Raw genomic sequence first — 25,857 nt, forward strand, 5'->3', positions numbered from 1 at the left:
GACAGAAGCCAACAAAATATAATTAAATATGGCTCCTGCATTTTGTCTGAAGTCATGTTGGCAAATTCATCTTTGAGACTACAATGAAGCAAGAAAAGGGCACTAGGCTCTAAGCTGGAAGACCTGGGTTTTAGGTAAATCACTATTAAATGCATTCTAATCTTTTCCAATCTGTGTATTATTTTTAAATAACATAAAAAGCACTAAAATGGCAAAATAATGAATCAAAATGTTTTAAGAAAAGAAAAAGAAAGTAAAATATACCCCTTTCCCTAAATCTAACTATAAAAAGTCCTCCTATTCATTGTAAATTGCTTAAGGGGGAGAAAAAGCACTTGGCTAATTTGAGTGTGGATAGTGGGTTCCATTTAATGAAAGTTTTAATGAATATGCATGTGCCTTTTTAAAGTAAGTGTATTGGATAAACTGGTGTCTCAAGTCCTTGCCAACACTGGTACATGCTCAGTCGCTTCAGTCGTGTACGACTCTTTGCTACCTTATGGACTGTAGCCCTCCAGGCTCCTCTGTCCATGGGGATTCTCCAGGCAAGAATATTGGAGTGGGTTGCCATGCCCTCCCCCAGGGCATCTTCCTTAGCCCAGGGACTGAACCTGGCTTTCTCACGTCTTCAGCACTGGTTGGCAGGTTCTTTACCACTAGCGCCACCTTGGCAGCTAACACTGGTAATTCATGCCAAAGGCCTAGCCTCAGTTTTTTCATCTGTAAAATTGGACTAATAACAGAATCTACTTCCTCTGGTTGTTGTGAGGATTAAATGAGTTAATCCATGTAAAGTGCTTAGAACAGCACTAAATAAATTTAGCAAACATTATTATTCTACCTGGGCATTTACAAAAATACACTGGTTGGGCATCTCCCCTGTAACAAGTACAATGTTAGAAAAAGGACTACAGATATAAAATAGAAGTTGATTCTCCTATCGTAGGTAAGAATTAATGAAATTTGAGTCTACAGAATTTTCACTTTAGTATGTCCATAAACTGATGATTCTCTGAGATGATGGTGAAATTCAGTTTTGCATTCCTGGTCTATAAATTCTCATTTCTGAACCATGATTATTGTTAAAAATGTCAAACTCTGTTTTACAGGGCAAAACAGCATTGTTATGAAAGATCTTTCTATTTATGTTTCAAAAGGCAAAAGCTCAGTGTTTGCTAAGAGAATGACCACAGGTAGAACATAAAAATGTTGGCCAGTCTGGCAATGTATGTGAAATACAGACTTTGTGAACCAAACTTGCCACAGAAGTAGTTTCATTTATGCATTCATTCAACAAATGTTTGCTGAGTACCTACTATGTAGGAGTATCTGTTAAAATGATGAGTAACAAGCTATAGTCCCTCCATTAGGGAGTTAGCAGGGAGGACAAGACAGCAATTACAGGAAAGTGTGATAAGTTAAATGATGGTGAAGCCGAGTGTGCTATGAGAGCGTCTGGCAGGGGCCTGAACCTACTTAATCCAGGGGATCGGAGGAAGAAACAGTTACGCTGTGACCTGAAAGATGCATAGGAGTTCAGCACGCCTAGGCAGTGGACACTGTCTGGACACAGGGAATGTCAAGAGAGGTGAGAAACCGGGTCTGAAGAACTGAGAGCAATTGAGTCTTGCTGGGACACAGCAAGGTGAGGAGTGGTGACGAAAGAGGACAGTGGAGGTAATCAAAGTGGCTCTCATTTTACACTAATGGAAATGAGATATCGTTGAAAGTTCAAAGCACAAATGTGCAAAACTGGTAATCCAAGGAAAAACAGTTCATGAAACAATTAGCCCGACTTGAAAGTAAGCAGAAGGAAAATCCCTTAATTTATTCTTTCCCTGCCTGCTACAGAGACTAGCTTGAGTCTCGATTCAGTTTTAACCTATTTATAGAGGAAATATTATACATGAGAGGGTGAAATATAAAAATATTTGCTTTCTTATTTACAATGTGGGTGTTGCACACTCAGCCTCACTGCTGCACAACCACTACACAACCACCTTAGAAGGTGACATACAGGCCCTCCTCAGCCATGGCTGGCAGGCTTCGTAATGAGGCCACTGCAGTCGGGCGGAGCCTGGGACTTGAGTCAGATGACTTGAGTTCGAAGCCATTGCTCAATGACACTTGACCTCTCTCCATCTGCAATGAGGATCATTTCTCCTGCATCCCTTGGATGCACGTGGTAAATTGTGCAAAGTCACAGAATTGGGATGCTTTCCTCATTTTTGTTCAGTTCCAGAAGAATGTGAAAGCCTTTTCCACAGGGGAAGTGGCCTTTCACCTCCGACATGGATTCCAAGGATGGCATTAGAAATCACAGTCTCCAGTGTTGTTTAATCACAAAACCCACAAAGTTGGAGTCAGCTTTAAAGCAATTGGGGTGGGGTATGGCAGGGAGCCAGAAGACTCCAGAAGTCTACAATGGGAATGCCTCAGCAGCATACACCCATAGACTCTTTCCCTCTAAATGGGCTATTAACTCAGACAGTTGGAGTAAAGCAACGTTTGGGTTCCTTTGAAAAAAAGGAAGTGCATTAAGTCAAGACATTAGTATAAATTATGCTGACGGATAACCCAGTTTACAAGTCTAAACATGTGAATGGATACTCTAAGTAAATTCACTTGATGGGGCATTTTCTAATTTTAAAAATGTCATCTTTAAAAGGTTTCTACTCCAAATTTCCACAGTCTCCAAAAATGTTAATTTATTATTAAAATGCCTTGAATATTTAAGATGATTTGTCTATTATAATACATTTAATTGTACTCAACATATGTTGATTCTGACAACAGAATTAGCTGTAACCACAAATGAATACCTTAATTTATTAAATACAGTGGTAGTAGAGTCCAAATTCTAACTTCTAAGAATGCCCCAATTTCTTATCATTAATATAATTTTACATCTTCAGGAATACTCACAGTTTTGTTTTTAACCTTTCCAAGCAGCAATAAAAAATGTGTCCTCTTAGCTACTTACTAATTGAGAAGACATTTCAAATAAGTCTGAACCATTTTCATATCACTGTTATCTCCATCCTTCTCCTCATGAGCTGTGTAAATATCTAAAGACCTTCATGCTCGGTGGAAATTTGAAAGTTCTTCTGCCTAGAAGGCTGACTGTGAACTTGGGCCATCCAGCGAAGTTCTCTTTAGTATTACTCCAAATAACTCCTGAACTGTAGTTGGCAGAGTGAAGGTTGTTTAGAGACATAGTTTCTAAGCCTGGCTTTCTCTGCTTTACTATGTGTTATCTGACTGAGCAGCCAAAGCTACATGGCACAAGAGTCATAAAAAGAGTGTCTTCTTGGGTCTCAAATTCCAATCAGTATAATATGATGGCAATAATCATTTTCATCAAGCCAACTCAGACATGTTGTAAAGCTCAAGTAAGAAAACATATTTGAAAATGAGTGTTTAGAAAAGTTTTAAGTACTTTCTAAAAGTATGGGTCATTATTAAACAACACTTCAGTTAGAAAAGCAGCTTGCTCTTTTTTCCAAAAAGCTGAATCCTATGTGTCTTGTTTTTATTTTTTTACATAATAGACGCTAAAACAATACTGAATATTTTTTAAAAATATACTAAAGGCTCTCTAATGCATTGACTCTGTTCGCTCTGCCACTGCGGTTAAGGGGTCCCCATCAATAAGTAGAAGGTCAGGGCAACAATTAGAAGCAGACAGAACGGAGAGGAGAAGGTCTGATAGGCAGCCGATGGCATGAAAATGTCCTCGTACTTGTAAATACTGACAACGCGCTCTGAAGTCGGTGGTGAGTCTATATCATGTCGGGTGATAGAGCCTTTGAGAAGAAAGAAAGAAAAAGGAAGCAGCAAGAGAAAAAAGGTACAGATTTAAAATGATACATGCAAACCACAGAAAAATGAGACAAATCTTCAAAGAGCTGCTATTGTTTTCAAATATATTTTTAATATTAATATATGGACCACTAACAACTCCTGACCGACTCCCTTGCAGATGAAGTCTATGGGATGTAAAGTGGTAGCCTGGCCAGGCCAGATCAGAGAGGATGTGCTGTGTGTCTACAAGTCTGCATGTCTGTCTGGTGGAGTGGAATGGAGGTATGAAAGGAGGAGAATTAAGATACCAAACAAGTCTTTGGATGGAAAGCATTTTTTGAGCTGGTTAGAAGAGGAAAAAGGGAAAGGCTGTATGTAAAGGCTGCTTCATAAGCTAAAACTGATAGGAAAGGACTGACCTTTTGATTAACCAATATGAAACTCGGGTGAGGGAGACATGCCTATGAGTTCAGAGCAAAGATCTCCTTGGAAAACGGGCCTCAAAGGGAGGGTTTTGAAGTTACTATCTGCCAGGGAAGCTGTGCCATACTTGACATGCCCAGCCCCTACCCCAGTGTCCATGCTGGCTCTTGTTAACACAAACCAAACTCCTCAGGTTGGCAAGAGTTTTTGTCTCAACAGGTCCCACTCACCTCTCTTCCCTAACCTCTCTCACTGGTCACCTTCGTGAATTCCCAGGCTTAACTATGTACCTCCAGTTCATGCCCTTCTTGAGAGACATCTAATCCCATATCCTCCCTTCAAGGCTCAGCTCACAGTTTATCCTCTTTGAGAGACCTTAAGAGGATGGATAGGGTTTGATCACCAGAGAGGCGTTAGAATAGTGTTCACAAGACAGGAAAAGTACAAGCCTCTCTGTAAGGTAGGAATGTGTCCGTGCTGTTTGGAGATACTGAGAACAATGTCAGAATGCTGAGAGTGCTTATCAGGCAAAGTCTCCAGCACTGGGGAGGGCTTGGAATACTGGGCCATGATATGAATTCAATATCATTATTATCCTCATTGTAGATGAAAAGAAATTAGAACTCGGAATTTAGATAAAGGCTAGATACAGCTACCAAGGGGCAGAATCAACACTCAAACTCGGCGTTTTAGATTCCAAACCCCATCAATTAAAATGAGTTCATTTCTCCAGCCTAAGACATAGTTTATTTCCCAGGGTACTAAGAGTAATCAAAAATATAATTGCAAATTCATTGTCAGTAACCTGGGAAATAAGCAAATGGAAAAGGGGTCATAAATCTGGAGGCATCCAGATGTTTTCCCAACTAGAAACAGGCAAAGAAAGGCATGAAATTTCTAATCAATCAATGGCAACAATTTGAAGGAAAGAAAAAGATCCTATTAGGCAATGGATGGGGAAAAAAAAAAAGTGAAAGTGTCAGTCACTCAGTCGTATCCAACTCTTTGTGACCCCATGAACTATAGTCCACCAGGCTCCTCTGTCCATGGAATTTTCTAGGCAAGAGTAGTGGGGTGGGTAGCCATTTCCTTCTCCAGGGGATCTTCCTGACCCAGGGATCAAATGCAAGTCTCTTGAGTCTCCTGCATTGGCAGGTGGATTCTTTACCACTAGTGCCTCCTGGGAATCCCCTGAGCAGATTCCTTAAGCTCTCTAAATTGAGGATGATAATTCCTACAATTCTGGAGGACATGGTGAGAAGTAAATGAGACCATTGTGAGAATTAGAGTCCATACACCATACACAGCAGACATACGATCTGTTTCATCAAGCCATAGCTCATCATATATTATCTTGTATATCTCACTCTAACTATGCGTGTGTATAACTTGTCCCATTCTGTGTTCATGTGTATAGTAAGTCCATTACTATATTCTGAAGGCAGGATCCTGTCTCCTTTTTCTGTGTTATACAAAGTGCTCATCACTTTCTTGTAAATAATGACTCCCAGTCAATAATGACTCAAGCATAGCAGTGTCTGGTGTTTAATCCAGATCCCAAAATGTAAGCTTACCCTGAATGGCTGGACCCCAAGCAAACAGGTAATACCAACTCAAATGCAGATCGACAATCGTTTCATCTCTGGGAACATTTACAGGCCGTTTAAATCTGCAGGTGACCCGATTGTTCTCAAAAACTCCTTCTTCATCTCTGGCAGGGTTTCTCTGAATCTCCTTCGCCCACTGGCCTACGTTATAGAAGTGTTGTATGCGGACCCTGCCATTGTCGTCGTGGACGCAGGCCATGACATCGTCACCACCCTAACACAAAAGATGATGGAGAAAAAAAAGTTAAAGTTGCCTCTTAGGCAAACTCTTCTGCTAGAAAGAAATTTCACTCCAAAATATACATTCCGTGATCTCTGTAATTGGAAGTCCCACCCCAAAAATTGTTTTAAATGCCATTAAAAAGCTGTAATCAAGTGACCAGAGTTTGCACCACCATATCTGACATTGAGTATGTCCTCATGTGCCACTTAGGGAAGATTATGTCACCAGCTCTCTAGTAGTCCTGCCGAAAACACAGACACTTAACCTAATCATGAGCAAACAATTAAATCCAAATTGAAGGTCATTCTACAAAAAAAAGTGGCCTGTAACCTTCAAAAGGGTCAATATCATGAAAGACCAAAAAAGAAAAAGCTAAAAAAGTGTTTCAAAATCAAGAAGAAGACTAAAGATATTGTCATGTCAATACATGACAACTAATGGTGTTCCTAGACAGAACCCTGCATCATAAAATAAAATTTTCTATAAAGCATAGCATTGTGGCAAAGGGCAACTTTTGATAGTGGACAGTGTATCTGATAATACTACAGTATCTATGTTAAACTTCCTGAATTTAATAAATTATATAATGAAAAAGAATATCCTTGATCTTAGGAAATACCTGCTTAAATATTTAGAGTGAAAGGGTCATGATACCTTCAATTTAACCTCTCAAGTTTGTAGAAAATAATAAAAATCATAAGTAGTAGAAGTCAGAGTAGTAGCAGCAGTTGCAGCAACAGCAGAAAGACATAAAGCACGTATGGCAAACATTACTGTTTGTGAGAATGTTCTGGAACCAGATGGTGGTGGTTCCACACCATGAATGTAGTTAATGCCACTGAACTGTATACTTTCAGTTCAGTTCAGTCACTCAGTCATGTCTGATTCTTTGCAACCCCATGAATCGCAGCACACTAAAATGGTTAAAACAGTAAGTTTTAGGTTGTATATGTTTTACCACAATAAAAAGTTACCATTTGGTGAAGCATATATATAGGAGTTTATGAGACGACTCATTGGAAAAGACCCTGAGGCTGGGAAAGATTGAGGGCAGGAGGAGAAGGGGATGACAGAGGATGAGATGGCTGTATCACCAACTCAATGGACATGAGTTTGAGCAAACTCTGGGAGACAGTGAAGGACAGGGAAGCCTGGCGTGCTGCAGTCCATAGTGTCCCAAAGAGCTGGACACAACTTAGCAACTGAACAACAGGTGAAACATCTATATATATATATATAGGAGTTCATGGTCCTATTGCCAGCATCTGTTGGATCATAGGGAAAGCCAGAGAATTCCAGAAAAACATCTACTTCTGCTTCATTGACTATGCTAAAGTCTTTGTGTGGATCACAACAAACTGTGGAAAATTCTTCAAGAGCTAGGAATACCAGACCACATTACCTGCCTCCTGAGAAATCTGTATGCAGGTCAAGAAGCAATAGTTAGAATTGGACATGGAAGAAATGAACTGGTTCAAAATTGGGAAATGAGTATGTCAAGACTGTATATTGTCACCCTTCTTATTTAACTTATATGCAGAATATATAATGCAAAATGCTGGGTTGGATAAAGCTCAAGTGGGAATCAAGACTTCCAGGAGAAATATCTGTAACCTCACATATGCAGATGACTCCACCCTTATGGCAGAAAGAAAAGAGGAACTAAAAAGCCTCTTGATGAAGGTGAAAGATGAGAGTGAAAAAGCTGGCTTAAAACTAAACTTTCGAAAAATGAAGATCATGGCATCCAGTCCCATCACTTCATGGCAAATAGATGGGGAAAAAATGGAAACAGTGACAGACTTTATCTTCCTGGGCTCTAAAATCACTGCAGACGGTGACTGCAGCCATGAAATTAAAAGACGCTTACTCCTTGGAAGAAAAGCTATGACAAACCTAGACAGTGAATTAAAAAGCAGAGACATTAATTTGCCAACAAAGGTCCATCTAGTCAAAGCTATGGTTTTTCCAGTGGTCATGTACAGATGTGAGAGTTGGACCACAAAGAAGGTTGAGCACTGAAGAACTGATGCTTTCAAACTGTGGTGCCAGAGAAGACTCTTGAGAGTCCCTTGGATAGCAAAGAGATCAAACCAGTCAATCCTAAAGGAAATCAGTCCTGAATATTCATTGGAATGACTGCAGCTGAAACTCCAATACTTTAGCCACCTGATTCGAAGAGCCAACTCATTGGAAAAGACCCCGATGCTGGGAAAGATTGAGAGCAGAAGGAGAAGGGGGCAACAGAGACTGAGATGGTTGGACGGCATCACCGACTCAATGGACATGAATTTGAGCAGACTCCAGGAGGTGGCAAAGGACGGGGAAGACTGGCATGTGGCAGTCCACAGGGTTGCAAAGAGTTGGACATGACTGAGTGACCGAACAACGATGACAACGGTCCTACTCCTGCAACTTGTCTATAGGATTAACGTTAAAAAAAAAAAAAAAAAAAAAAACTAAAAACGTTAAAGGTGTTTATCAGCTATAAGAAATGTACCCCTCTGTGGAGAATGCTGATAATGGAGGAGGCTCTGCGTGTGTGGGGACAGGGTATATGGAAATTTTCTGTACCTTCTTCAGTTTTGCTGAACCTAAAACCTCTCTAAAGAATAAAATCTAATAAAGAAATCAGCAATTCATTATTTCCAAAAAAAAAGTCAATGACTATTACAAAGAGGTTCCATTTTGCTTTTCCTATGCATCAGGTTTTGAAAATTTTTAAATCTGTACTTCTTAGAGCAATAGGAAGAGAAAAAGAAACCTAGATTTTGAAGGCCTTTAGATAGCAAAATGTCAAACATGAAATTTGGATGCTTCTTACTCAACCTCCCTCCTCTGAGCCCTCTAATGGTAAGGGTGAGTGCACCATGGGTGCAAATCCATTCCTGGACAAGAAATGGTCAGTTGCACTGCAAGCCAGCCTGTTGGATGGCACACAACCACTCTTTCTCCCATTGACCCTGAAGTAGGAGACAAATGATATAGACTAGTATCCATGCAGTCTTACCAGGTGGACCCATTGTTTTGCCGCCTGGAATGAGAAGCTCATTCTTCTAGCGACCTCTCCAAAACCAAACTCAATGGAGTTTTGATTGCTTAGCCTGATCCCCAAATCTCTTCTTATGACCCACCTATAACCCAGGTCCAATCCACTGGCAAAAGCCTGTCAGTATTACCTTCAAAACATACCTGAAACCTGGGCCCTTCCCACCACTCTTGCTGCCCCCATCTCATTCTAAGAGCCTCAAAACAGACCAGGTGAAGAGAAGCATCTTATCCAAAAAGCAGCTGCACATGCAAAGGTTCAATGGCCTGAGAAAGTGTGGCTGTCTGGGAAATACCTTGGCACAATGCATGGCAAATGACGACGCTCTGGAAGAAAGAGGGCAGGATGCGGCAGAGGCACAGAGAGAAGCAGAGATAAGCAACGGACAGCAACCTGGGTTCCTGTCTGTTCCTCTCCACAGTCCTTTCTGAGGGCCAGATGCATTCTTGACAAGGTATGATGTGGAATACTAAATTGTTGGACCCAATTCTTCACTCCCCTGTTGTCATATTATATATCTACACCTTCACAAGGCCTCTTGGTTGGGAAGGATACTTCTTTGCCCCTTCATTCTGGGTTGGGCTGAGTGACTTACTCTGGGCAATGGAATATTACCAGCAGATGTGATGTGAACACAGGTTTGAAATCAGCTTGGATGACTCTTGTGTTTCTGCCTCTGCCATGAAAAAAACATGCCTTGGGAGCCACTGGTTCCAGAATGATTAGACAATACCTGAATCCAAGCCATGGACTGGAGCCAAAAGCAACCGAGTCCCAGCCAATCCATATACATGTGAGCAACAAATCAATGCTGACTGTTATCAGCCATGTGGTTTGGTGGGGCTCTCTTGCAGCATAACTGTGGAATTAACTAATGAATACAAGTACCAGGAGATACCCTGTACTCTCATAACCAACCCTTCCTTCTCCGTTTAAAATAACTTGAATTATTTTTTTTTAACTTGTAATCGGAGAGACATAACTAGTATAATGGCTATCATGCTGTGATCAATTTACTTGCTTGGATAAAGAAAATCAAATACCAGGAATTGGCTTCTCCCATTTAAGAGTGGCACGGGCGCTTAGGGAAACATAACCACGCTCGTTCTCTAAAATCTAAAGTGGTACAGCAGACTGAAGAGAAAAATCACCTTCCACCACGATTTGTGTCTTACCATTTTCTTGTCTGAAGAGAATCCAACTGCAACCCAACCATCGGTGTCTGCACTCAGCTCAAATTCCACATCAGCCCCTATCATCCGGTAGCTAAGGAAGTAGTCACAGGTTTCTGCGTTACAGCCCGGTTTGCCGTATCTATAGGATATACCGAAACAGGTATTACTGCTTCCGCCTCTACGTCTTCAAAACACATTAAGAGAGCATCTCTGTGTCAGGCAGAACGCTAAGCAATATGAATCAGATCTCTGCTCCCTGGGATCTCAAAATCACAATTTCATCCAGGAGAGACTGCAAAGATGATCTGCTCCTCTTTATCTATGTACAAACGAGGTCCAGAGATGAAAAGGGACTTGCCGAGGGAATCAAGCTGTGGCACGGGCCTCAAGTCCTAGCCAGAGTTCTCGACATCTTATTCGAGTTTCTCAAATATTCACAATTATCAAATTATTTCTGACTACTTTTAGAGAACAAAAAAATCCTGAGTTAATAATTTAAATAATTTAGATTGCCATTTCTTTTCATTTACAAATTTTCAATTAACAAAAATGGACAAACTGAATACAGATTAAACTACAAAACCAGGACCTTTTAAATTCATAGCATTCAGGGGAAAATGATGTCATTGGCTGAAAGTGACTTCCCGCTTACCCACCCATGGTATGTCTGATTGTACTCTGCAGGGTCTTTATTTTGAGCCTGTGTCTTATTACGAGTCACGACTCCATTCTCCTCTACTTTTATCTGTTTGAACTGCTCCAAAACCCTTATACATACAGGGCACCAAACGAATGCCTCATTTACTTATATTCACTGGATGCGAATGCATCATTTACTTACAAAATTTGCCTTTGCTCTATTGAGCTGCTTGGGACTAATAAAATTCAGACACTAAAGTAAGATGTTTATCCAGATAATCAGATTATGCATTCGTTAATCCGTTTAAGGAGCATCATTGCAATGAAAACATGAATTTAAATTTTCTTACAGAGAACTTGTGGATCCTTTGAGGACCAGCAAGCCCTAGTTTTAGGAATACTGCCTTTCAGAAATGACTGAAAACTGCAGCAATGGATGGGATAATCTAAGCTCAGATAAAAGGTATCTAAAGGTATAGGATGCAAGGCTGCTAAGTACTGATGGAGGAGGGAGACAGGGAACATGCAGCTTTGCAGGCAGGTACCCTGAGCAGCTGGCAAGGGGTGTAAGCTCAAGACCACAGGAACCAGAGTGAAAAAGCTGCAACGGGTGAGCAAAGCTAAGTGAGTGGGCCAGAAAGCAAGTCTCCCTGAAGCCAGCAGGGCACTAAAACTCCTTTTCTTCTCAAAAATATCCCCTAATCACCAGAATTATTCATTGTTGGCTATCTTCCTTAATAACAATAGTATCACTAGATTTTTAAAAATTCCTTAGAAATACTCTTGCAATCCAAAAACTCAAAACCCCTGTATTCAGTTTTTAGTCCTTGGACTTTGAGTCCCAAACCAAAAAAAAAAAAAAAACAAAAAAAAAAACCACATTCATTGCAATGGCAATCAAAATCTTTACTCAAGGACAATTTGTTTTTGGAAATAAAGGACTCAAAGAAAAGGAGGCTTTCTCAAACAAAGCAGAGCTGTCTAGATGGAAGGTCACTGTCTAGCTGTTTTCTAGCTCCAGTCTATCACATCCAGATAGAATACTACTAATAATCAGGCACTAGATCTGAAATAACTAGCTGGACACTAGAATCAGTGCGTACTGACTAGCTAGGATCATATAGCTATCCACAGTCATGACTATTGTTTTAAAAAGGAATTGGGTCTTAGACATATCTGTTGGGTTGCCCCAAATGTTCATTTGGGTGGTTTTTCCGTAAGATGTTATGGAAAACCCAAATGAATATTTGGGCCAAGCCAATATTATTGCCTGTCCTGCCCACACCCATACTGAATGAACAGAGACAAATTCTGTGTCATGTAATTCTTCTTCATACAACCAACTGGTTAGACCCCCAAGTCAATGGCATACAGTCATAAATGAAGTCATAAATGAACCAGAGAAGTAAGTTCTAGGGCCAAGGGGCGTGAGACAGTTCAAGGCCTTTAAGGCTGCAACCTGGGCTGGCCACTGGAAATAGGTTACATTCGTGCTGAAGTTATGAGGGGCATGGGCCCCTGGTGAGAGTGAACTGCATGCAATTTAAATACTACCTTGAGAAGCAAATCAAAGTCTTAGCTTTAAAGTTCTCCAACTCACAGATCTACCAACCTAAAGCAGCCCTTAGTCTTTCCACAGTCATCCACTTTGATTTTGGCAAATGGATCCACAGGAGGAGCAGTAGGGAAAGGGTAACCTGGCCAGTGAGAATAAATAAAGTTAGAAAATCCAGGAACAGCGTTTCCAATGAGAAAAGCTACTTTTTAGTACGTTGACTATTTTCTATCGCATGAGTCTAGAAATGGTCAAAGCCTCAGAAAAGAGCTCAGTTGATGCCTAATCACCCTCTTCATGAGGGCAGGTGTGGGGCACACATCTTTGAACCCAGCCTACGTGTTAACTGAGAAAGGGCTTTCTCCTCATTTACAGGTAGGGTGCCTGGGGTACTGAAAGAAGACATAATATCATAACCACTGGCTCACCAGTGTCCACTGGAAGCATGAAAATAGAGTTTTATTCCATACACCTGCTCTAAGAGAAAGAATGAACAATTCTCTATTTGATAGCAGAGGCTTTCCATTTATAGCTGTATATTACAATAGGATCTCTCTGTTTCTGTGAACTTGTTTTTCATCAAGCTGTAGAGGACATTTTCATATCTCATATAAATTTGTTAATCCCATCATTTCACGCATCTTTCTTGTAAGATGACTTAACATCATAATGCTTTCAACCACACGTCAAAGGACAGCCTGCATTGCATTTCCAGTTTGTGCCCACAAATATTTTTATTCTAGGCTGTTCACTCCATGTACACAGGAATTGTGTGTGATTCATCTGGTATTCTCTGCCCAGCACACTGCTTGGCACTGGACATTGAAATGATTATGCAACGAATCAATTAAATCACCCATAGATATTAGGCAATGTAAATACACTTTTAAAAAATTATTGTATTAGTTTTTCTTTTCTCACTATTCTGAAGTCTTTTGTGATTTGTAATGCTTTTTTAAACGAGGTTTTGTTTACTTTGTTTCGTTAAATTATACTTAAAGACCAACAGGTCACACTTGCCTGGTTTATATCTGTACGTTTTGTGTTCTACTACCCTAGATCTTTTTTTTTTTTTAATTGGAAGACAACTGCTTTACAATGTTGTGCTGGTTTCTGCTGTACAATGTGAATTAGCTATCAGTTCAGTTCAGTTCAGTCGCTCAGTCGTGTCCGACTCTGCGACCCCATGAATCACAGCACGCCAGGCCTCCCTATCCATCACCAACTCCTGGAGTTCACTCAGACTCACGTCCATCGAGTCAGTGATGCCATCCAGCCATCTCATCCTCTGTTATCCCCTTCTCCTCCTGCTCCCAATCCCTCCCAGCATCAGACTCTTTTCCAATGAGTCAACTCTTTGCATGAGGTGGCTAAAGTATTGGAGTTTCAGCTTTAGCATCAGTCCTTCCAAAGAAATCCCAGGGCTGATCTCCTTCAGAATGGACTGGTTGGATCTCCTTGCAGTCCAAGGGACTCTCAAGAGTCTTCTCCAACACCACAGTTCAAAAGCATCAATTCTTCGGCACTCAGCCTTCTTCACAGTCCAACTCTCACATCCATACATGACCACTGGAAAAACCATAGCCTTGACTAGATGGACCTTTGTTGGCAAAGTAATGTCTCTGAATTAGCTATAAGTCTACATATATTCCCTCCCTCTTCAGCCTCCCTCCCACCCCTCCTCCACCTTACCCCTCTAGGCTGACTACCCTATATGTTGATCAAATGCTAAAGTACAACCCTACCTTCTCACCATCCTTAAGTACTTGGGCAAAATGCATTACTTTTTCTACTTTCATGCTTGTTTTATGCTAAGTCCTATGTCCACTTCAGTACTATAGACTGAGTTCTGCCTTGGATGAGTTTTTGATATTTATTGAGTTCAATGCTACAACTATGTCAAGCATCTTCCTATACATTCTTCCTTTTAGCTTTCACTACAATGCCGTGGACATTTTTTTTCTCAGGATATTTATCCAGGAATGCAACGACTACCTATGTTGGTTAAGATTCTAGAGGTGTCCGAAAGACACAATCCCACGTAATGTTGTTTCTGACTAAAGTTCCCCATCTTCTTCCATTATACTTTCTAGCATCCAGAATAATTCATCAGCATACAGCAGGTTTCCAGCTCAATAAATGCCAGTCATTATTATTACTGGTTTATTATTACTGTTACATTTTTAAACTGACCATTGGGTAAGATTATCTCTAGAAGAATGGGTTTCTAAGCTCCAAGTAAGAGCAAGTTTTAGAACAAAGGTTACTTATAAATGTACTGAACTAGTTTATTTAGTGTTGGCAAATGGCTCATTTGTCAGGGTTTTTCTAGCACTGATTCCCTTTTATCTTATATGCTTCTAAATCTTGGAATGAGAACTTATGTTGTCAAATGAATTTTGGCATCATTTAATAATGTCACGTTTTTCTCATTTTGTAAGATGTTTTTAAGTTATTTATTTTTGGCTGCAGTGGGTCTTTGCTGCTGTGTGTGGGCTTTCTCTAGCTGCAGCAAACAGCGGCTGCTCTCCAGTTGCGCGGCGTGGACTTCTTGCAGTGGTGGCTTCTCTTGCTGCAGAGCACAGGCTCTAGAGAGCCTGTTTCAGCAGTTGCAGCACGCTGGCTCAGTCATTGTGGTGTGTGGGCTCAGTTGTCCTTTGGCATGTGGCACCTTCCCAGACCAGGGATAGAACCTGTGTCCCCTGCATTGGCAGGTGGATTCTGAGCCACTGGACCACCAGGGAAGTCCTGTATAATATATAACCAGGGAAGATGCTGTATAATAAAGAATTTGATGGGTTTTTGTTCCTGGTTCTTGGGTGGGAGGGAGAGAGACTCTAAATCCTTGGAATTTCCCAGTGGGTCTTTGTTATTCCTGAGCCCCTTGGGATCACACCTGCTTTTATGCTAAGAGATAAGATGACTCAGGATGGAGGCTGGTCACTAGGAAAGACCCAACACATGGGTACAGGTTTGGGGCTTTGAGCCAGCCCCACGTGGGGCAGGGGGGAGGCGAGGGTATAAGGGCTGGAGATTGAGTCCAATAATGTAGCTAATGATTAAATCAGCCATGCTTAGGTGATGAAACCCCAACAGAAACTTTGGACACTGAAGCTGAATGCATCTTCCTGGTTGGTGAATACACTGAAGTGCCAGGAGGGTGACAAGTCCTGATTCCATGGAGAAGAATATTTCCTTCCAGGACAGGACATGAAAAGTGCATTTGTGGGCTCCCAGACTCTGACCTGTGTGCGTCTTCATTGGCTGTTTCTGAGTGTTCCTGAGTTCCTTGGTACTAAAACTACAACTGTATGCACAGCCCATTTCTGAATCCTCTGAGATATTCTAGTGAATTACAGAACATGAGAGGGATTGTGGGTGCCCCTTGGATTGGTAGCCAGCTGGTCTGAAGTGAGGACAGTCTTGTTGTGGACCATGCCCTTTAACCTGTTGGGGTCATGAGTGCCAGAACTGAATTTCAAGACAACAGCTGGGTTTAGTATCAGAAGATAAGCAGAGCAATATTTTATTTTTTTTCCTGAAATTAAACGATCTCCCTATTTGGAATAAAGTAAATTGGGACCACATGCCAATTTTTAAGCTCCTATATCTCAGCTACAGCCCAGCCTCTACAGTCAGCTCTAGGATGGGCTAGGACTCTGCAAACCACATTTCTCCTCTGCCAGCTGGCTAGGTTCTGCCGAAAGGAAACATTAGAGGGAGGCTGGGAGGCAGGAGGATCTGCCAAAACAAGACCATTTGTTCCTGTTTGACAGCCGTCCAATCAGCAAGTCCTCAGCAACTCCACTTCATCCTTGCAGTGGCAATTGGTTTGAGTTTCCAGTCTTTTTTCTTTTTCTTTTCTAGCTGTTTTCTAGACTCCCAGAACCAGCCTCATCAAAGGAACCAGCATTAGCTGGGCAGACAGCCCACTCTCAGAGGATGGGTGAACCTCTGGGCTGAGGGCCCTTGTCTGAGCTCCCAGGTTCTCAAAACCTCAAGCCCTTTTCTCTGCTCCCTCAGCCCCAGGGCTGGCAGCTGCTTCCCATAGTGACTTTCTCTGAGCTCCCTTTCTGCTTCTGTAGTCCCCCAACACCTTCTCAGACAGCTCTCTGGGCTGGTTTTCAAAAAGCTTAAAAAACTGGTTTCTGGCTTTCCTACTGAACCTTTGGGTAGAGACTAAATGTATTAATCCTTAACTACCAGTACAATGTGTTTGAAGAAACCACACCTTATTAGCAGTTGTCATCCTGACATCTAGAAAATGATATTCAATTGGATCTATTTTGCACACATTGTACAATTTTATTGGAAAATTATTTTGATTGTAGAATTCTGATTTTAAGTACCCTAGGTGCACAGAATGAATGATATTTCTCTTCGTTTACAGAACACTCCATTGAATGGATATACCACCTGTTTTTAATCTATTCACAGGTTGACAGACAGTTGGGCTGTTTCTACTTTTTGGCTACTATGAATAATGCTGCCATGAACATCTGTGCACAAGTTTTTGTATGAACATATGTTTTAAGTTCTCTTGGAGTAGGACTGCCATGTCATATGATAACTCTTATGTTTAACTTTGTGAGGAACTATCAAATTATTTTCCAAAGTAGCTGTACCATTTTACATTCTTACATCAATGTATTGTGGAAGGGTCCTTTTTTAAAATTTTTATAGTCAGCCTAGTAGATGTGAAGTGGTATCTCGTTACGATTGTGATTTGCATTTCCTTAATGACGAATGATGTTGAGTATAATTTCATGTGCGTATTGGTTATTTGTGTATCTTCTTTGGAGAAAGGTCTATTTAGAGCCTTTCTCCATTTTAAATAGGGTTAGCTGTCTTTTTAATGTTGGGTTGCAATGTGCTAGCTTTTAAATCTCTGCTATGTCTAGGCTTAATAAGCTTCCCAGGTAAAGAATCCGCCTGCAATGCAGGAGATGCAGGTTCAATCCTTGGGTCAGGGAGATCCTCTGGAGAAGGAAATGCAACCCGCTCCAGTATTCTGGCCTGGGAAATCCCATGGACAGAGGAGCCTGGCCGGCTATAAGTCCACGGGGTCACAAAAAGTTGGACACGATTTAGCGATTGAGCACACACACGTCTAGGGTTATTTCCCCTTTTTCTTCCATTCCTAACATGGTCTGTCTTCTCTCTTTTTCTCTTGATCAATTTTGTCAGCATCCTATTGTGATAGTTAATTTTATGGGTCAACTTGGCTGGGCCAGGTGCCCAGATATACAGTCAAACAATATTCTGGATGTTTCTGTAAGAGTGTTTTTGGATGAGACAAACATTTACCATTTTAAATCAGTGGACTCTGAGTAAAACAGATTGCCTTCCATAATGTGGGCAGGCTTCTCCCCCAGCTGGGGAGAACAAAAAGACTGACATTCCCCAAGAAGAGTGAATTCTGTGGCAGATGGCCTTCAGCCTTGAACTACAACATTGGCTCTCTCTTGGGGCTCCAGCCTGCCAGCCCGCCCTGCAGATTCTGGACTTGCCAACCTCCAAAACTGTGTGAGCCAAGTCCTTAAAACAAATTTCTCTCTCTATTGGTCTCTCTTTCATCTACACACTCTCTCCCATCTACACACACACACCCTATCAGTTCTGTTTCTCTGGATAACCCTTTCATTTGTATTTTCAAAAAATCATTTTTTACTTTTTTGATCCTCTTTGCAACCCACTCCAGTATTCTTGCCTGGAGAATCCCATGGATAGAGGAGCCTGGTGGGCTACAGTCCGCGGGGTTGCAAAGGGTCAGACACGACTGAAGCGACTTGGCACACATGCACTGAATATTTGGTTTCTATTCCATTGAATACTGTGCATCTTTATTATTTCTTTCCTCCGATTTTCTTTAGAGTTATTCTTTTTCTAACCTCACATTTTTTTTGGCATTTCTCCTGTTCCCATATCAACATTTAAGCCCAACCATCAGCTGCCTCCAGGGGTTTCCGCCTGGACATTACACGAGCAAAGCGATTCCAGGCGCCCAACACCTCCCAAATGGTCTTCCTCCTATGTTTTCTGTCTTAGTGAAGAATCCCACCACCCTCCCCAGTCTCCCAACCCTGAAACCCTAGATTCCTCCACCTGAAACACTTTCTCCACCACCATTCCTTTCATTCCCACTCCTGAAACCCGAGCCAGCTTCTTGGCTATTGTACCACCTCCACTCTGATTTCCCTACTTCCCTTCTAATTCTTCCACTGCCTGCCAGGTTTCTAAAACAGCAATTGGATCTTGTCACAGTGCTCCTTGGAGACCTTGACTGGCCTCTCCCCACCCTCTCCTACCTCTCCTACGCTCCGTCATCTTCCTGAGAAATATGGGTCGGATACCCAGACGGGCCAGCTTCTCATTCTCCCCTTAGCTTTGTCCATGCTCCCCCTTTAAAAATTATTATTGGTTTTACATTTTTCATTTACTTATTTTTAATTTTGGCTGCCCTGGGTCATCGTGGCAGTGCTCGGGATTTTCTCTACCTGTGGCGCATGGGGGCTTCTCTAGTAGCACACGGGCTTAGCTGCCCCGTGGCACATAGTTCCCAGGGATCGCAGCTGCATCCCCGGGATTGGAAGGCAGATGCTTAACTACTGGACCACCAGGGAAGTACCTTATTACTGTTTTTTTATGTTTTTGTTTATTTATTCGTTTCCCTCCACTTTCCATTTTAGTGCCTTTTTTTCCCCCTCTCTCTTTATCTAAAATTAAAATTTGGGTTAAGACCAAATAAGATTGGCTTGGGGCCAAAATTTTTTTTCTCTTTCACTTCCCTTCTTCTCACATGTGTCCTGTAAACCCCTGCAGTAACTATTCTGTTTTGAAGCAGAATTAAAGCCATTTTTTTTCTCCCTTCAGCTATTCCTATCACACAAGAGGCACTTATTTTCTTGGTTCATTTTTCCAGGTTCCCAACATACTTTTGTGGTTTCCATTCTTGTCGAACTCGCAGCCACTATCCATTCCTCTTTTGCAATCCCTTGAGCCTGTTTCGCCATACTCCACTGGGTGGTTAATGGCTTCTGGTTTGCTATTTATTGCTTCTAATTAACTCCTTGGATCATAGCTCTCAGGTATTAATTTAGTACTTAATTCCTTGTGAAGTTTTAACCAGAAATCATCTGTTCGCATCTCCAAGAGTGGCTGCATCAGCCACTTTCTCTTTCTGGACTGTCTGAATCACTTCTATTTAGCAGAGCCACACAACGAAGTGAAAATGTCAAGGGGCTCTGTAAAATGGAACATTCCACCCCCGTGAAGTCTGTTCAGCAAAGCTTTCGTTGTAGCACTCCATCACTCAGGAACCTGCCGCTCCCAACGGACTACCCCATCACTTCCAAGCCCCTCTTCCCAAATTTGCCCATGAAGATGCCCCATCCTATCTGTTCAATTGCATTTCCCAGAGCAGGTCAGCACCTTGTACCACCTTATCCATAAGGTCAATCAACAAACCCTCCCAGTTCTCTGCTACTTTCTAGCTGTGTGACTTTAGCCACAATATTTAAATCTTCTGTAGGCCAGTTCCCTTAATTCTAAAGTGGGAATGGCAAGAGTGTCTAAGTCAGAGCGTTGCCCTAAAGAATAAAGTTAATATGGATACGGTATTTAGGACAGGGACTGGCACATAGTAAGCACTTACTAAAAGCACGAATCAGTGTTACAATTGGGCTAGAGTCATGGAGATAATTAATTTAGATTATTTACCTTTAAATTATTTACCCTTTCTGTTATTTGTTTTCAGAGAAGGCAATGGCACCCCACTCCAGTACTCTTGCCTGGAAAATCCATGGACAGAGGAGCCTGGTAGGCTGCAGTCCATGGGGTCGCTAAGAGTCGGGACAACTGAGCAACTTCACTTTCACTTTTCACTTTCATGCATTGGAGAAGGAAATGGCAACCCACTCCAGTGTTCTTGCCTGGAGAATCCCAGGGACGGGGGAGCCTGGTAGGCTGCCGTCTCTGGGGTCGCACAGAGTCGGACACGACTGAAGCGACTTAGCAGCAGTAGCAGTTATTTGTTTTTGTTTTATTTTTCTGCCCCCAAACAGTATATATACAGTTTCTACTTTTTCACCAAACAAGGTGATGCTATCTTTGTTCAAACCGAAGTACAAATGAATAGATACTATAGCATGTACCCATGTTGGGAGGCTGTCTTTTTAATCTTAGTATACATGCTTCCCTGGTGGCTCAGAGAGTAAAGAATTCACCTGCAGTGCAGGAGACCCAGGTTCAACCCCTAGGTTGGGAAGATCCCCTGGAGAAGGGCATAGCAACCCACTCCAGCATTTTTGCCTGGAGAATTCCATGGACAGAGGATCCTGGTGGGCTACAATCCATGGGGTTGCAACAAGTCAGACATGACTGAGCGACTAACACTTTCACTTTCAATGCCCAATTTGATTTTCTTTTTAGAGAACCCTCAGAACAGGAGGTTTGCCCATAATCATGCAGTAATCTGTTTTATATTCTATTGTTATACTGAATACATAGATTCTGGCTTGAGAATCTCAAGGGGAAAAGGTATGAATTATAGGATTCAAGCACCAAGAACCTATCCAAACTCAACCACAGAGAGTTCAAGGGTCACAGCAGGGTTAGATAGTGTGCTATGGGAAAATACCTTGCCTAACAGCAGAGAATGGGAGGAAAAATCAGGGAAGACTCCCTGAAAGAGGTGGCATTTGAGCTGGGACTGTAAGGAAGAGTAGTATGGGCTAAGACAGTGGGAGCCCCCAAGAATTCTGAAAACTAGCATCATTAAATCAAAACATAACTAAAGTCTAAAAAACAGACATTTCAGGAGGTGATTAGAAACATCAAATTGGCCAGTGTTCACTCTCTGGCCTGGGGGTCTTGCACAATCTGGACACTGGAGAAATGGTCTCTGAACAAGGTAGATAATGGTCACTGGGCTGTCCTATAGTTTCAGGAAATTCTCTATTCCATTAATCTAATTCCCTTTTTCTGATTTCACACTACCAGGCTGCTTTTTTTTTTTTTTTTAATTCAATCTGTTGGCAATTTTCAACCTGAGAAGGGGGTACCCTGCAAAGAGAAAACAAGTAGCCCAATCACTAGAAAAAGATAACCCCACTTGCACTGACAGAAAGAAAGAATAGTTTAAAGGTACTATTCCCACCTCTTCACTTGCCACTTCCTTCACCATCAACTAGGCTCCCTCCTTCCTTCTCCACTGAATTCATCCCAGGAGAACTTGCCCATTGCCTCTCATTTTCTGAATCTGTCAACTACTTTAAGTCCTCCCTGGGCCTCCCCATGGCACAGGACACTTTCTGATGCCCTCTTTTCCTTTACCTTCTGGGTGAGACACCCTTCTGGGACATTCCCCTGGTTCTGCTTCTCCCTCTCTGGCAGCACCCTTTTAAGGCAGTGTCACTGATGATTTCTAAGGATCTTGGGAAAGTCTCTACTCAGGACCCACAAGGCTAAAGCCTAGGTCCAGGGTAATCTGGGAGAGGTGCTAACCCCCGGGAGGCTTACCCCACAAACACCCCCACTAGCATCCACCAGATGGTTGTAGGGTCAGCCTTTGAAGATAAGCAAAATGGTCAAAGAAAGGAGCAGAGTGGACAAGGAAGGCTCAGTGCAAGGGAGACAGGGAGTGAGAGATGGCTGTAAAAGAAAGTTGAGTCAGAGAGAAAATTCCAGGTATAGGAGATGAAGCTTCATCCAGGGAGGAGGTCGGAACTATCAGAGATTTTTGAGGGTTAGAGCCAGGCTTCAGGCAGCATGTGCAGAATGGTCAAGGGTGGCAAGCAGACAAACTAGCAATCTGTACACTGATCCCAGGCCTTTTACCCCTGTGGGGTCACCTCACCTCAGTGCCTCCCCCTTCCGTCTCACCAGAGTCTCCTAGACTTCCTGGTTCAACTCTATAAATCCTTTTTTAGGGCTGCAGCCCATCTGGTGTCCACGTTCATAAAACTGCCTGGACTACACAACTAACTCCATTCTCTCTGCATATACAAACTGACATGGAATCTGACCTTGTCCTCCATTAGAGAACATGTGCCCAATGAGAATATAATTGCTCACATGCCACCGCTGAGTCACCTGGCTGTGTGCTAAGCAGACTATGAGCTGCATCGCTATGTATTAAATGCTTTCAGAAAGAGATGGCTTTTGTATTAAAACTATGTAGTCTTTGTTTTGGGGTTGCTTTGGGTTTTTGTGGCTGCACACAGGCTTTCTCCAGTTGAAGAGAGCAGGGCTTCTCTCTAGTTGTGGTGCAGTGGCTTCTCTTGTGGAGCATGGGCTCTAGGGCACGTGGGCTCAGTAACTGCAGCTCACGGGTTCCAGAGTACAGGCTCAGTAGTTGTGGCTCATGGGCTTGGCAGCCCTGCCACGTATGGGACCAGGGATCAAACCCCTGTCCTCTGCATTGGCAGGTGGATTCTTAACCACTGAAGCACCAGGGAAGTCCTGTACTGTGCATTCTTTCTCAGAGCCGTAGATTCTACTCTGCTTGCTGTCCTTCTACCCTGCCCCTGCACTCTCCTTCTCCCAGGCCACACGGCCGCCCAACTAGAAGACTCCACTATCAAGCCTCCCATGCAGCTAAGTCGTATGATTAGGTTCTTGCCAAACGAATGTGAATAACAGGGATTTGTGCAAACAGCCTAAAAGGTAACTGCTCGTCCTGAACTTCCTCTCTTTCTCATTTCCTCCAGCTTGAAAGAATCCATGCAAGCAACATGACTTCCATGTGGATGAGGACAAAGCCTTAGGGCATGCAGGAACAACAAGGAAGGAACCTAGGTCTTTGAATGACATTGTGGAACAGAGCTGGCCTACCAGTCCAGAACAGTCAGACTCATGAGAGAAAAATAAGCTATCTTATTTAAGCCACTATATGTTGGGGGTCCCTGTTTCAACAGGTAAGCATCTACCCAACTAGTCTATTTCCCCAAATCCATTTCTCCATAGAATACAGTAAGTCCAATTTTTGAACTAGTCATATTCCTTTCCAGCTAAAAGGCTACATTTCCCAGTCTCCTTTGCACCTATGTGTGAGCACATGACTAGGTTGTGGCTAATGAAGTGTAAGTGGAATTGTTTCATGGGATTTCTGAGTAATCTCTTTATAGTCAGTGACCTTCTTCTTCCCACTTCTTTCCCGCTGTCTGGAAAGTGAATGTAATGGCTGGTGATCAAGCAGCCATTTTGGGCCATGAAGTTACAAACTAAGAGTTGTGACAAAGCAGAAGACCAGGATTAGTGTCTCAGATGACCAGTTCTAGACTGCCTGCTTCTGGATTTCTTTACATAACAGAGGAACGTCTATCTTACTTGTGTTGTTAATGTGTGTTTGTTGTAGGTAGCTAAACTTAATCCCAAATAACAGATGCACCCAGCATCGTATTGGCTGCTGGGACAGACAACATTTCAAACCCCAACTTGATTCTTAGATATTCCTCTTAACAGAAAAAAGGAAAATCACTTTCCAAACAGCAAAAATAAGAAGCCAGTTTCCATTCCTTCTGAAGAGAATCAGCTTAGCTTTTGTGCTCACTGAAATATTGCCTGTGCAGGGAGGTCTGCATGACAAACCCCCAATTGCTGTACCCAGGAGACCCCAACGATGGGTGGCTCACACTAGGGGTCCATGACATGTGGGAAAACAGTACTGAAGGGGACTGGAAGTGGGGAAGGAGGTGTGACCCAGCTCTTGGGGGGCTGGGCAGCGAGCAGGAACAGAACGCTGAAGTTGGGACACTAGCCACGGCAAATTTAGGTCAAAACAGACATGGAGGAAACAAGGCAATCTCTCTTTAAGAGGGGACTTGGGCTTCCCACCAGCTACTCTGATTTCACACACTCTAGGCCAGATGACAGTCTCCTCCTTTAGCATCCACTACCCCATCCCTGTCACAGATAGACGCTGAAAATTGGGGGCGGGGGGTGGGGTGGGTGGCGGAAGCCGGGGAGAGCGCGAGGGGGGCGGGGAGGGGGTTGACTCAGCCCCACTTGTCTGCAGGTTCGAAGGACTTGGCTGACCACCTCCCTCCGGGCCTCAGTCTCCCCACCTGTAAAGCCAGCAGCGAGTGGAAGGCGCTGACAGCTCTCCGGATCTCTTCTCCAGGCCGATGGGCAGGGTGAGCCTTGCGCTCCGCGGTCGGGCCTCGGCTGAGCCAGCGGAGCCTCCAATCGCCTCCTAACGGATTCCCCGCCCCCCACCCTACTCCTGCCGCCTCCGTCCCCATCCCGGGTCTCCGCTCCCGCAGCCCCTCATCCTCCCGCAGCCTCACCCTCCTCGGACAGGTAGCGCAGGTCGTAGAACTCCCCGGCGAAGGTACCGTAGGAGGAGTCGTGGCGCGGCACCGCCTCGTCGGCGCTCGAGTCCCCCCGCGCACGGCCCCGGGGTCCCCGGCCCCCCGGGCCCGCGCCGTCGTCCGCCGGGCTGGCTGCACAGGCGGCCGGCCCGGCCAGCAGGAGCAACAGCAGCTGCGCCCAGGACCGGCGCGACCGCGCCATCGCTGCGCACCGATCCCGCAGCCAGGCCGCTCGGGCCGCAGCGGGGGCGCCGCGGGCGCGGGGCCGGGACTGCGTCGCCGCCAGCACGCGTCCGCCCCCAGCCTGCAGCCCGCGCAGCCGCGGAGCCGCCCGCACCCGCCGCCTCCCAGCCTAGGCTGCGCATCCTCGCTCGCGCCCGGAGCCTCGGCTTCTTCCTAACATCCGCACTTCCTCGGCCGGACTGTCTCTGCCTCTGTCCTTTTCCCCATTTCTCCTACCTCCCTCCATGAGTCTCTCACCGAACAGATTTGACCCTACTACTCAAAAAGTGGCCCACGGACCTGCAGCATTAACATCCCCAGGTGCCAGGAACGTTAGCATCACTAACCCCTGGCCCCACGGCAGACATCTGTATGAATCAGGATGCATTTTTCCAAGATCCCCGGGAGGCCCCAATATACGTTCCCATTTAAGAAGTGCTCCCCGGAGGGTTCACCTTGGGGCACACCTTGTTTGTGTCACTGCCTCCCCGACTTTGTCCCAGCACTTTTTGGTTTATTTACAGCACTCGCTGTATCCATTATTTCTTGGGATCAAGACTGGAAAAGTTAAAATAGCAAGACCCCCACTTTATAGATAGGTAAACCGAGGTCTTCAGAGCCGGAGGGGAACTAGAACCCAGCTCTTTGGGCTGGATTCACCAAGACTTTTGGAGTGTGTAGTCAGAGGCTGCCCTTGCCCCTGAGTAACATGCCCCCTTCAAAATCAGGCAAGTGGTTTGCTGTTTCCCCACAGCAGGCAGGCACAGGCCTTGGCTGGCCCAGACTGTGGGATTCCGGACTTTCCCAAACCCTTTCCTGCTGCGTGTAATTCTCTTCCGGTTGTTTACT

At 43.5% G+C, this 25,857-nt stretch overlaps 1 protein-coding gene across 1 annotated transcript; it reads right to left on the minus strand.

Moving 5' to 3' along the window:
• Positions 1-3,633: 3,633 nt before the first annotated feature.
• On the minus strand, positions 3,634-25,151 carry FRRS1L (ferric chelate reductase 1 like). The gene is given in 6 exon segments (XM_055579782.1): positions 3,634-3,806; positions 5,802-6,048; positions 10,282-10,420; positions 12,533-12,617; positions 24,763-25,051; positions 25,053-25,151. Coding segments are annotated over 6 exon segments (1,032 nt in total).
• Between the last annotated feature and the right edge of the window lie 706 nt (positions 25,152-25,857).

The sequence above is a fragment of the Bubalus kerabau genome, chromosome 4 (assembly GCF_029407905.1).
Source record: "Bubalus kerabau isolate K-KA32 ecotype Philippines breed swamp buffalo chromosome 4, PCC_UOA_SB_1v2, whole genome shotgun sequence".
NCBI classification, from domain to species: Eukaryota; Metazoa; Chordata; class Mammalia; order Artiodactyla; family Bovidae; genus Bubalus; species Bubalus kerabau.